General features: G+C 45.2%; 1 protein-coding gene across 1 annotated transcript in view; it reads left to right on the plus strand.

Moving 5' to 3' along the window:
* Positions 1–12,152, plus strand: part of LOC311128252 (carboxyl-terminal PDZ ligand of neuronal nitric oxide synthase protein) — a 135,483-nt gene that overhangs the window by 78,476 nt on the left and 44,855 nt on the right. Inside the window, exons 5-7 of the mRNA XM_084160301.1 lie at positions 3,236–3,344; positions 3,494–3,635; positions 3,919–4,076. Coding sequence (XP_084016427.1) covers positions 3,236–3,344; positions 3,494–3,635; positions 3,919–4,076 — 409 coding nt within the window. The remainder of the gene's footprint in view (positions 1–3,235; positions 3,345–3,493; positions 3,636–3,918; positions 4,077–12,152) is intronic.

Consider the following 12,152-nt stretch of genomic DNA (forward strand, 5'->3'; position numbering starts at 1 on the left):
CACAGAGTTACATATGGGATAAACAAAAACGTACAGTCAATAACACAATAGAAAATCTATATACAGTGTGTGCAAATGTAGTAAGTTATGGAGGTAAGGCAATAAATAGGCCATAGTGCAAAATTACAAATTACACTGGAGTGATAGATGCACAGAAAATGATGTGCAAATAGAGATACTGGGGTGCAAATGAGCAAAATAAATAACAATATGGGGATGAGGTAGTTGGGTGGGCTAATTTCAGAAAGGCTGTGTACAGGTGCAGTGATCGGTAAGGTGCTCTGACAACTGATGCTTAAAGTTAGTGAGGGAGATAAGAGTCTCAGCTTCAGAGATTTTTGCAGTTCGTTCCAGTCATTGGCAGCAGAGAACTGGAAGGAATGGCGGCCAAAGGAGATGTTGGCTTTGGGGATGACCAGTGAGATATACCTGCTGGAGCGCATACTACGGGTGGGTGTTGCTATGGTGACCAATGAGCTAAGATAAGGCGGGGATTTGCCTAGCAGTGATTTATAGATGACCTGGAGCCAGTGGGTTTGGTGACGAATATGTAGTGAGGGCCAGCCAACGAGAGCGTACAGGTCACAATGGTGGGTAGTATATGGGGCTTTGGTGACAAAACGGATGGCACTATGATAGACTACATCCAATTTGCTGAGTAGAGTGTTGGAGGCTATTTTGTAAATGACATCGCCGAAGTTAAGGATCGGTAGGATAGTCAGTTTTACGAGGGCATGTTTGGCAGCATGAGTGAAGGAGGCCTTGTTGCGAAATAGGAAGCTGATTCTAGATTTAACTTTGGATTGGAGATGCCTAATGTGAGTCTGGAAGGAGAGTTTAGGGTCTAACCAGACACCTAGGTATTTGTAGTTGTCCACATATTCTAAGTCAGACCCGCCGAGAGTAGTGATTCTAGGCGGGCGGGCGGGTGCAAGCAGCGTTCAATTGAAGAGCATGCATTTAGTTTTACTAGCGTTTAAGAGCAATTGGAGGCTATGGAATGAGTGTTGTATGGCATTGAAGCTCGTTTGGAGGTTTGTTAACACAGTGTCCAATGAAGGGCCAGATGTATACAAAATGGTGTCGTCTGCGTAGAGGTGGATCTGAGAGTCACCAGCAGCAAGAGCGACATCATTGATATACACAGAGAATAGAGTCGGCCCGAGAATTGAACCCTGTGGCACCCCCATAGAGAGGTGTTCCTAATGTTTGGTACACTCTGTGTATGTCACGGATGCTGCCGAGGCTGCTCCTCCTCCTTGCTCGGGCAGGCTTCGGCGTTTGTCGTCCCCGGAGTACTAGCTACTACCGCTCGATGTTTTCGATGTTTGTTTTGTAATGTCTAGTTAGTACACCTGTTTCGTATTCTGTATTGATTATGTTACATATAAGTTCCCTTGTTTTATGTTTGCCTTTGTGTGTTATTGTCCGCGTGTCCTGTATTTATGGTTGGCATTGATCATCCTGTTTATTACGCACTCCGCGTATTATCCTCCTCTTGTGTTTTGGAGGCTTTTGTTTTATGCGTATTTTTGGAAAGTAAAGCAGTCGTTACTGATCTTCTGTGTCCTGCGCCTGACTTCACCGCTGCATACACTTCAGCATTTTGACAGAGTATATTATCCATGTCCTTCTTCAGCCACGACTCCGCAAAACATAGGATATTACAGTTCTTGAGGTCCCGTTGATAGGATAGTCTTGGAACAGAGCTCGTCCAGTTTGTTCTCTAGTGATTGTACGTTCGCCAATAGGGGGTGCAACTCAATACACTCAGTGTATATACGCTGGTACTGGTACTCCCTGTATATAGCTCCACATTGACCTGGTACTGGTACTCCCTGTATATAGCTCCACATTGATCTGGTACTGGTACTCCCTGTTAATAGCTCCACATTGATCTGGTACTGGTACTCCCTGTATATAGCTCCACATTGACCTGGTACTGGTACTCCCTGTATATAGCTCCACATTGATCTGGTACTGGTACTCCCTGTATATAGCTCCATTATTTTGTATTTTATTTTATTCCTCTTGTGTTAGTTACTTTTTTAAATGTATTTTTGTTTTACTCTGCATCGTTGGGAAAGGTTCGTAAGCAAGCACTTCACTATAAAGTCTGCACAAGTTGCATTCGGCGCATGTGATCCTCTGTAGCTCAGCTGGTAGAGCACGGCGCTTGTAACGCCAAGGTAGTGGGTTCGATCCCCGGGACCACCCATACACAAAAATGTATGCACTCATGACTGTAAGTCGCTTTGGATAAAAGCGTCTGCTAAATGGCATATTAATTAATTAATTAATAATAATTAATAATGTGATAAATAAAATGTGATTTGATTTGCCTGTGTGTGTGTGTGTGTGTGACAGAGACACACAGAACATCATCTCTCTTAGTGCAGGTCTTTTTATAGCTGTAATTAGCTGTGTTTGTTCCCACAGGACACTGTTTATAATCCTATAGCCTAGTGTGCTGTAGAAGGGCTGACACTGACCATATATCAGCTCTGTATGTGTGTGTGTGTGTGTGTGTGTGTGTGTGTGTGTGTGTGTGTGTGTGTGTGTGTGTGTGTGTGTGTGTGTGTGTGTGTGTGTGTGTGTGTGTGTGTAAGACAGAGAGCTGACCATATACCAGCTCAGCGCATCACAGGGACAAGGACAGTGAAGATGGCTACTTTTTATGTGAATGACTGGTGGTGGTTCATTCCTAAACCAGAGTCGTATTCTTTAGATCACACCGTAGCAAAATGTTTCAATCGTTTAAAAAATATGTTTAAAAAACGGTTATTTTATTCCTAGTAGTCCCTCCCTGTTTAAGTCTGTTTTCTTCTGTTTGTTGCTCAATGAACACAATGCAGAAATCAGGGAATGTTGATGAAGGGAATCACATGGAAATGCTAATCTGGGACAGTGTTGGTTATATCATAGGTCTCTCTGTGAAAATGTATACTGGTAGCTACTAAGTTCACTCCTTTCCTATTATAGTGTCAACATTGCATTTTGGCCTCTTATTTAAAAGTTGTGTGCCAATGTAAGCATAGTGAGAAAGCCTGCCTTCCAACATTCTTCCTGATGTAAGTCCCCTGTAGCTCAGTTGGTAGAGCATGGCGCTTGCAACGCCAGGGTTGTGGGTTCGTTTCCCATGGGGGGCCAGTATGAAAAATGAATGCACTAACTAACTGTAAGTCGCTCTGGATAAGAGCGTCTGCTAAATGACTTAAATGTAATGTTTCTCCAGGATCTTCTACGTGTCCCATGACTCCCAGGACCTGAAGATCTTCAGTTACATCGCCAGAGATGGCTCCAACAACTCCTTCAGGTGTAATGTCTTCAAAACCAAGAAGAAGGTGAGAGAGACTAGGCCATATTACTCCTCTCATGCCAAGTGGTCATACTGTGTAGGTCACCTGTATCTGTTCTTTCTCTCTCTCATCTGTCCAACTGTACAGATGTAATTATATATCCCTCTCTCTCCCCCCTCCCTCTACCCCGTCAGACCCAGGCCATGCGTATAGTGCGTACGGTGGGCCAGGCGTTTGAGGTGTGTCATAAGCTCAGTCTGCAGCACGCCCATCAGGGTATAGATGGACAGGCAGATGGAGAGAGTGACAAGTCTACAGAGGACACCCCCGCTGAGAGTGAGAGAGAGGGGGAGAGACACACACATGCACACACACCGACTGCCACAACACTGTTACACTCCTACATTGTTCACTAAACGTGACAGACACAGATAGACACACACACACACACACACACACACACAATCTCACAAAGATTGTATTGTTCTATCATTTCACTGACTGACAAAACAGACACAGAAACTGAACACACTGTTCATGTGTGAACCAAGGAGGACACCTGACCATTAGTGATGATTTGATGATGTCATTGGTTTGTGTGTGTTCCTCTTTCCCGCAGGTCGTCAGTTGACAGGGGCAGAGGAGGAGGAGGAGGAGGGGGGTGGAGAGGAAGGGGAGCCCCAGGCACAGTCCCAGTCTGTGTGTGAGCAGGCGGTTAACGAGATCCTCCAGAGTCTGGCCCAACTCAACGTGGTCCAGCCTGGACACACCATCATGGTAAGAGCACCTGACTTACTTTACTTATTCCTTTCAGCTCCTGGAGGAGCAAAGGGCCTCAACAGGGAGTCAACAGGGCCTCAACAGGGAGTCAATAGGGAGTCAACAGGGCCTCAACAGGGCCTCAACAGGGATTCAACAGGGCCTCAACAGGGAGTCAACATGGCCTCAACAGGGAGTCAACAGGAACTTAACAGGGAGTCAACAGGACCTCAACAGGACCTCAACAGGGAGTCAACAAGGCCTCAACAGGAACTCAACAGGGATTCAACAGGACCTCAACAGGGCCTCAACAGGGAGTCAACAGGAGCTCAACAGGGAGTCAACAGGACCTTAACAGGACCTCAACAGGACCTCAACAGGGAGTCAACAAGGCCTCAACAGGACCTCAACAGGAACTCAACAGGGAGTTAACAGGGCCTCAACAGGGAGTCAACAGGGCCTCAACAGGGAGTCAACAGGACCTCAACAGGACCTCAACAGGGAGTCAACAAGGTCTCAACAGGAACTCAACAGGGAGTCAACAAGGCCTCAACAGGACCTCAACAGGAACTCATCAGGACCTCAACAAGGCCTCAACAGGGCCCCAACAGGGCCTTCACAGGGCCTCAACAGGGAGTCAACAAGGCCTCAACAGGACCTCAACAGGGAGTCAACAGGACCTCAACAGGGACTCAACAGGACCTCAACAAGGCCTCAACAGGACCTCAACAGTGCCTCAACAGGGACTCAACAGTGAACCCTGGGTAATGTTCATAACTTTATTCCAGGGGTGTATTCTTTAGTCGATTTCCATAGGAAAACATTTCGTAACGAAAATAAGAGTTTCTATTGGACATATTCACATAAGGAATCATTGTCTCACGTCAGATGGCATACTCTTACGCGACGCTCGTCCCTCAACCGGTCTGTCTTGTAGGACGTGGAACTCATCTCTAAAAATCGAGATTTTGCTCAGCATGTATCTGACAGCTGGCACTGTGCCTCGATCGCTACTTTGTAACATTTGGCCAATGCGATAACAGCTGTGCTGTAGAACTTGGACCACTAATCACAGCAGAACAGATATCATAAAAACGAATTTGTGCATTAGCTAGAACTTCACTAGCTAGCTAGCTAGTTATCAGACAGATTAGTGTAGATGTCCGTCGCGCTATTTGAAATGAGACAATGGGTAAGGGATGGAACTTAAATATTTTGGTCACTGGTCAGCTGGGCTAGTAGACCACAATTTTTGCTAGCAGGGCTGCGTTTAGCAGGGCATAATGTTGTGGAACGTTCAGATAGAAATATAGCTATGGCATAGAATTAACATACCTCTCTGACATGTAGAATATGTAATATCCGCTACATTCAGGACATTTCTATCTGCAACATTTCAAAACGTTTTCCTACTGACTGTTGCCCATGGTTTGCAGTGCTGCAGAGTCTAGTCTATAGCTATAGTTTCAGTGCGACAGAGTCTCTTTAACGCAGATCTATGCTGTGGTTCCCTGCGGCAGTTTCTATTTAACCCAGATATATGCTGTAGTTTCTGTGCAGCAGTATCTATTTAACCCAGATCTATGCTGTGGTTCCCTGCAGCAGTGTCTATTTAACCCATATCTATGCTGTGGTTCCCTGTGATTCCCTGCGGCAGTGTCTATTTAACTCAGATCTATAGCTGTGGTTCCCTGCAGCAGAGTCTATATAACCCAGATCTATAGCTGTGGTTCCATGCAACAGTTTCTATTTAACCCAGATCTATGCTGTGGTTGGAGCTACACTGAAGGGTTGGGGCTGTCCTGTCAATACTAGCATCCACTTACTGTAGTACCGTAGGAACACACTGAAGGGTTGGAGCTGTCCTGTCAATACTAGCATCCACTTACTGTAGTACCGTAGGAACACACTGAAGGGTTGGAGCTGTCCTGTCAATACTAGCATCCACTTACTGTAGTACCGTAGGAACACACTGAAGGGTTGGAGCTGTCCTGTCAATACTAGCATCCACTTACTGTAGTACCGTAGGAACACACTGAAGGGTTGGAGCTGCAAAGTTCTTCCTCTTCGCTAGTCGTGACTGAGCCAAACAGCTTTTCGCCGTAGCCTACACTTGGCCGCCTGAGCCATGGTGCAAATTAAAATAGGAGGTGCAAACTCATGTTTTTTACCAGAACATTATCATATCCATTGGTTAATTTGTCAATTTTCAAATTTTTTTAAGCTAGTCTATAAAGAAAAGATATATGACCATTTTATAAATGTTATAATTGCGTAATATGATTGCATTTTGCAACCCTGCTCCCCTCGTCGCCCCAAGATAAATGCACTTTTCACTGCTTTGACTGGTGCAGCTGAACCACAAGTGTCTATCCTATAATGAACATGCACCCGCAAAGAAAAATTCAAGGAACTTGTTTGTCTATTTTATGTTACTTTTTTTTTTTTTTTTTTTTTTTTTTTCACCTTTATTTAACCAGGTAAACCAGTTGAGAACAAGTTCTCATTTACAACTGCGACCTGGCCAAGATAAAGCAAAGCAGTGCGATAAAAAACAACAACACAGAGTTACATATGGGGTAAAACAAAACAAAGTCAAAAATACAACAGAAATACATATAATATACAGTGTGCAAATTTAGCAAGTTATGGAGGTAAGGCAATAAAATAGGCTATAGTGCAAAATAATTACAATTAGTATTAACACTGGAATGATAGATGTGCAAGAGATGATGTGCAAATAGAGATACTGGGGTACAAATGAGCAAAATAAATAACAATATAGGGATGAGGTAGTTGGGCGGGCTAATTTCAGATGGGCTGTGTACAGGTGCAGTGATCGGTAAGGTGCTCTGACAACTGATGCTTAAAGTTAGTGAGGGAGATAAGTGTCTCCAGCTTCAGAGATTTTTGCAATTTGTTCCAGTCATTGGCAGCAGAGAACTGGAAGGAATTGCGGCCAAAGGAGGTGTTGGCTTTGGGGATGACCAGTGAGATATACCCGCTGGAGCGCAGACTACGGGTGGGTGTTGCTATGGTGACCAATGAGCTAAGATAAGGCGGGGATTTGCCTAGCAGTGATTTATAGATGGCCTGGAGCCAGTGGGTTTGGCGACGAATATGTAGTGAGGACCAGCCAACAAGAGCGTACAGGTCACAGTGGTGGGTATTATATGGGGCTTTGGAGACAAAACGGATGGCACTGTGATAGACTACATCCAATTTGCTGAGTAGAGTGTTGGAGGCTATTTTGTAAATGACATCGCTGAAGTCAAGGATCGGTAGGATAGTCAGTTTTACGAGGGCATGTTTGGCAGCATGAGTGAAGGAGGCTTTGTTGCGAAATAGGAAACCGATTCTAGATTTAACTTTGGATTGGAGATTCTTAATGTGAGTCTGGAAGGAGAGTTTACAGTCTAACCAGACACCTAGATATTTGTAGTTGTCCACATACTCTAGGTCAGACCCGTCGAGAGTAGTGATTCTAGTCGGGTGGGCGGGTGCAAGCAGCGTTCGGTTGAAGAGCATGCATTTAGTTTTACTAGTGTTTAAGAGCAGTTGGAGGCTACTGAAGGAGTGTTGTATGGAATTGAAGCTCGTTTGGAGGTTTGTTAACACAGTGTCCAATGAAGGGCCAGATGTATACAAAATGGTGTCGTCTGCGTAGAGGTGGATCTGAGAGTCACCAGCAGCAAGAGCGACGTCATTGATATACACAGAGAAAAGAGTCGGCCCAAGAATTGAACCCTGTGGCACCCCCATAGAGACTGCCATAGGTCCAGACAACAGGCCCTCCGATTTGACACATTGAACTCTATCTGAGAAGTAGTTGGTGAACCAGGCGAGGCAGTCATTTGAGAAACCAAGGCTATTTAGTCTGCCAATAAGAATGCGGTGGTTGACAGAGTCGAAAGCCTTGGCCAGGTCAATGAAAACGGCTGCACAGTACTGTCTATTATCGATCGCGGTGCTTCGTGTCCAATGTGCTCCAGGAGTTGTTACATTACATTTGTGAGGTGCATCATGAGCAAAGTCATTGTAGCCTATCATTTCACTTTCCCTGTGAGAACCATGAGCACGGGCTGAAGCCGAAGCCTGCCAGCATCCTACCTACCATAGGTTGCTCTGTGCCCATTACAATGTAGAACAATGCATGTCTCTTATGGAAGATGTTAAAACTAGCGAGATAGCAATAGATGGCGAAGCCAAATATACTGTTTCCATCGTGGCTAAGTTTTCCCTAAATATATATGTTTTTATTTTATTATTATTATATATATTTTCTTGTAGTTTTACCTGTTTTTCTCCCCAATTGGTATTTACAGTCTTGTTCCATCGCTGCAACTCCCCTACAGACTTGGCAGAGGCGAAGGTTGAGAGCCGTGCGTCCTCCGAAACATGAACCTGCCAAGCCGCACTGCTCGCTTAACCCGGAAGCCACCAATGTGTCAGAGGAAACACCGTCCATTCAGCTTGCAGGCGCCCGGCCCACCACAAGGAGTCACTAGAGCGTGATGGGACAAGGAAATCCCGGCCGGCCAAACCCTCCCCTAACCCAGATGACGCTGGACCAATTGTGCGCAGTCTCATGGGTCTCCCGGTCACAGCCGGCTGTGACACAGCCTGGGATCGAACCCGGGTCTGTAGTGACGCCTCAAGCACTGTGATGCAGTGCCTTAGACTTCTGTGCCACTTGGGAGGCACCCCTCCCTAAATATGGTCCTCTGTAGCTATGTGGTCCTCTGTAGCTCAATTGGTAGAGCATGGCGCTTGTAACGCCAGGGTAGTGGGTTCAATCCCCCGGACCACCCATACGTAAAAATGTATGCACACATGACTGTAAGTCGCTTTGGATAAAAGCGTCTGCTAAATGGCATATTATATTATAATTCTGACAAATTCAGCTCCAGAACCAGCCTAGCCAGCTGGCTAATCATTTGAATACGGTGTAGTAAAAAAACAGCCTCAACAGATAACATTTGCTAGCTAGATAAGATTAGCAAGATAGCTAGCTAAGGTTAGAATGCTAGCTAGCTACACTGACAGCTGTCAGTTCCCCATTTGTTGATGTTTCTCGGCTTCACATGGAAATCACCACAACGTTCTTTACCATCCCTCTTCGGAGGTGGAACCTAAACAAGCATTTCCGCTCTAGGGCAGGAATTATGTTGAAATAGGGGCGGCATTGCCCTCTGGTGGGGAGCCTTTAATGCTGTTCGCCATAGAAATAGAATAAGGTGGCCTAGAGTCTGTAGCCGCTGTCTTAAGCCACTGCCTCCTGATCACATACCGCTGAGGATGGGTCCGAATCCAGCCCACTGCTATTTCAGCAAACTCCCTCCTCTATATTTTCTTTCTACCTCTGTCCTGTCCAATAAACAAAAAGTAGTGCCCCACTCCTTTTAAAAAAATATGAAAAGAAAAAAGAAGAATAACTCTAGAAAATATGATATGGCGCTCGATTTAGAGTTATTATTGATCTTTAGGGCTTCTTCTCATTGTATTGTAGACGAAGCACTGCCTTTTCCCAGTACTTTTGGTGGAAGTGATAGTAGTGGCCTAGGGTCAGCCCTTGACAGTAGCTCTAGAAAATGGTCTGCATCACTGATGCCTCTAGGAGAAATCGGAAGTTCTTGGCAATTCACTTTGAGGTAGTGTAGGGGTTTTTCCCCACTAGGCTTCTTACCTCAGAGACACAACAAACGTGTTTTGGTGTTGTTGTCTTTTTCCTTGACACATGTCACTTGTGTAGCCATGCGTAGCACCCTAACTGTCTGTCTGTCGTTCTCCTGAAAATCTGAGCAGAATGCAGCAGGAGCTGATAGGGAGAGAGAACTGGAATGTTCTCCTTCTCCGCAGCTATGGAGGGAGACCACCTAATCCCAGAACCCAGAATGTTTTCTTTGATTTTGGAGGGAAGCCACCATAATCCTATTGAGGGATTCATAAGCATATGCTCCATGGAGATAAGCATAGAGAGGGATGAGAGAGAGAGGGGATAGAGGGAGAGAGAGGGGAGTGGAAGGAGAAAGAAGAGGGGATAGAGGGAGCGAGAGAGAGAGAGAGAGAGAGAGAGAGAGAGAGAGGGGTGGAAGGAGAAAGAAGAGGGGATAGAGGGAGCGAGAGAGAGAGAGAGAGGGGTGGAAGGAGAAAGAAGAGGGGAGAGAGGGAGCGAGAGAGAGAGGGGTGGAAGGAGAAAGAATAGGGGATAGAGCGAGAGAGAGAGAGAGAGAGAGAGAGGGGTGGAAGGAGAAAGAAGAGGGGATAGAGGGAGCGAGAGAGAAAGAGAAAGGGGGGAGAGAGGGGCAATGATGAACAGGACGTAGACAGAGAAAGAGAGTGAGGGAGTTGAGAGAAGAAAACAGAACAGAACAGAGGAGAGTGTGACAGCCCCATGCCAACCTCAGCGCTCCTGACACAGCAGATAGCTAGCGTGGCACTGAGAGAGAGAGAGGGACTGGACTCATGCCAACCCCCATGTCAGTGCCATCTTAACTCCCCATGTCAGGGCAGGTATACAAGATGGCGTATTGAATACACAACGGTACAAATCACCTCAAGATAAAAACATAATATTCAATATCAGTAAGTTAGACTAAATATTAAGATTTCATATATTCGAGGGTAATAACATTCAATCTGCATAATAACACAAAACAAATTAGAAATGTATCGACAAATATTACAACAACACGCAACACCCAAACATGACGGAAGATAAACGAGGAGAATCAATCTTCAAGAGAAAACACGACTCCTCGACTGATACAGATGATTTATGCTTTTCACCACTGGGACCTGTTGAAGTCGATAAATGACAAACTGGGCATACTAGAGTTGGTCAGTAATGATGTAAAAGAGTTGAAGGCGAGTCTTGAAATGAGTGATACAAAAAAACTAAAAGGGACAGTCACTAGGATGGTGTCACGAGAATTTTGTTATCTCAATGGTTGAAGTCAAACACTTCTTAAATCTTTGAATAATTCCCAGAGGTGTAAATCTCTAGTTTAAATAAATTAAACAAAGACCCCTTTTTTTGCAATGGTCAGCCTGTTTATTCATGAGAGCGCTCTGCAACAAAATGGTCGTACAATCTTTTTATACACACACGTCAGAGGAAAAATCCCACCCCGCTTTAGGCGGGCTGTATTTTTCCACTGTACACATCCTGTAAACTCACACCTGGGTTTAGCTCATGTGGTTATCCTCTGCTCTCCTGACCATCAGGTCACACATACACACACACACACACACACACACACACACACACACACACACACACACACACACACACACAGATGAGGGATATACATTTTAAAATATAGTATACATCTAATATATTTTTTTATTGTCCTATCATGATGGAACGATCCCCAACCCTATATCCTAGACACCCACCTGAGCGACCCATACACCAAAGAGAAGTCCCCATCTGTTTTATGGACCTGCTGTGAGTTGCCTATATGCAGCCAAAACAGAAAAATAAATGCAGTCAGAGACCTACTTGAGCAGGACCGCCCCCTCAAGATTCTGAGTCTGCCTGGCAGGGTTGGTCCTACAAAGCCAGAGCCCCCTGATGGGAGAGCATAATATACAAGGAAATTCTCAAAGCTGCTAATGAGAACCTTGACGACCTTGTACCTAGCCGGTGGGGATTCCGGTGGGGTACCCCCACCCAGGTAGTGGCAGTGCTGGTAACACTGGCTGCAGTAACCCATGGGGAGAGAGGGGGCTTATCATTGTGGCCCAGGTGGCACAAAATAATCAAAGGTCCGACTGCACGGAGATGCTTGGGAAAAATTGTTACAACGCGGGACCAGAGTGTTTGTGTCTCAGGTGAAGAGGGTGGATCTGATCTCCATCACCTAGGACTTGACATAGATTAAATAGATTAATCCAATCTCACGTTGTGGTCCTCTGTAGCTCAATTGGTAGAGTATGACGCTTGTAACGCCAGGGTAGTGGGTTCGATCCCCAGGACCACCCATACGTAAAAATTTATGGACACATGACTGTAAGTCGCTTTAGATAAAAGCGTCTGCTAAATGGCATATTATTTATTGTTGTCAATTTCTGCTCAATCTTGCATGCTTT

This window comes from Coregonus lavaretus (genome assembly GCF_964263955.1).
Source record: "Coregonus lavaretus genome assembly, chromosome: 4".
Lineage (NCBI taxonomy): Eukaryota > Metazoa > Chordata > Actinopteri > Salmoniformes > Salmonidae > Coregonus > Coregonus lavaretus.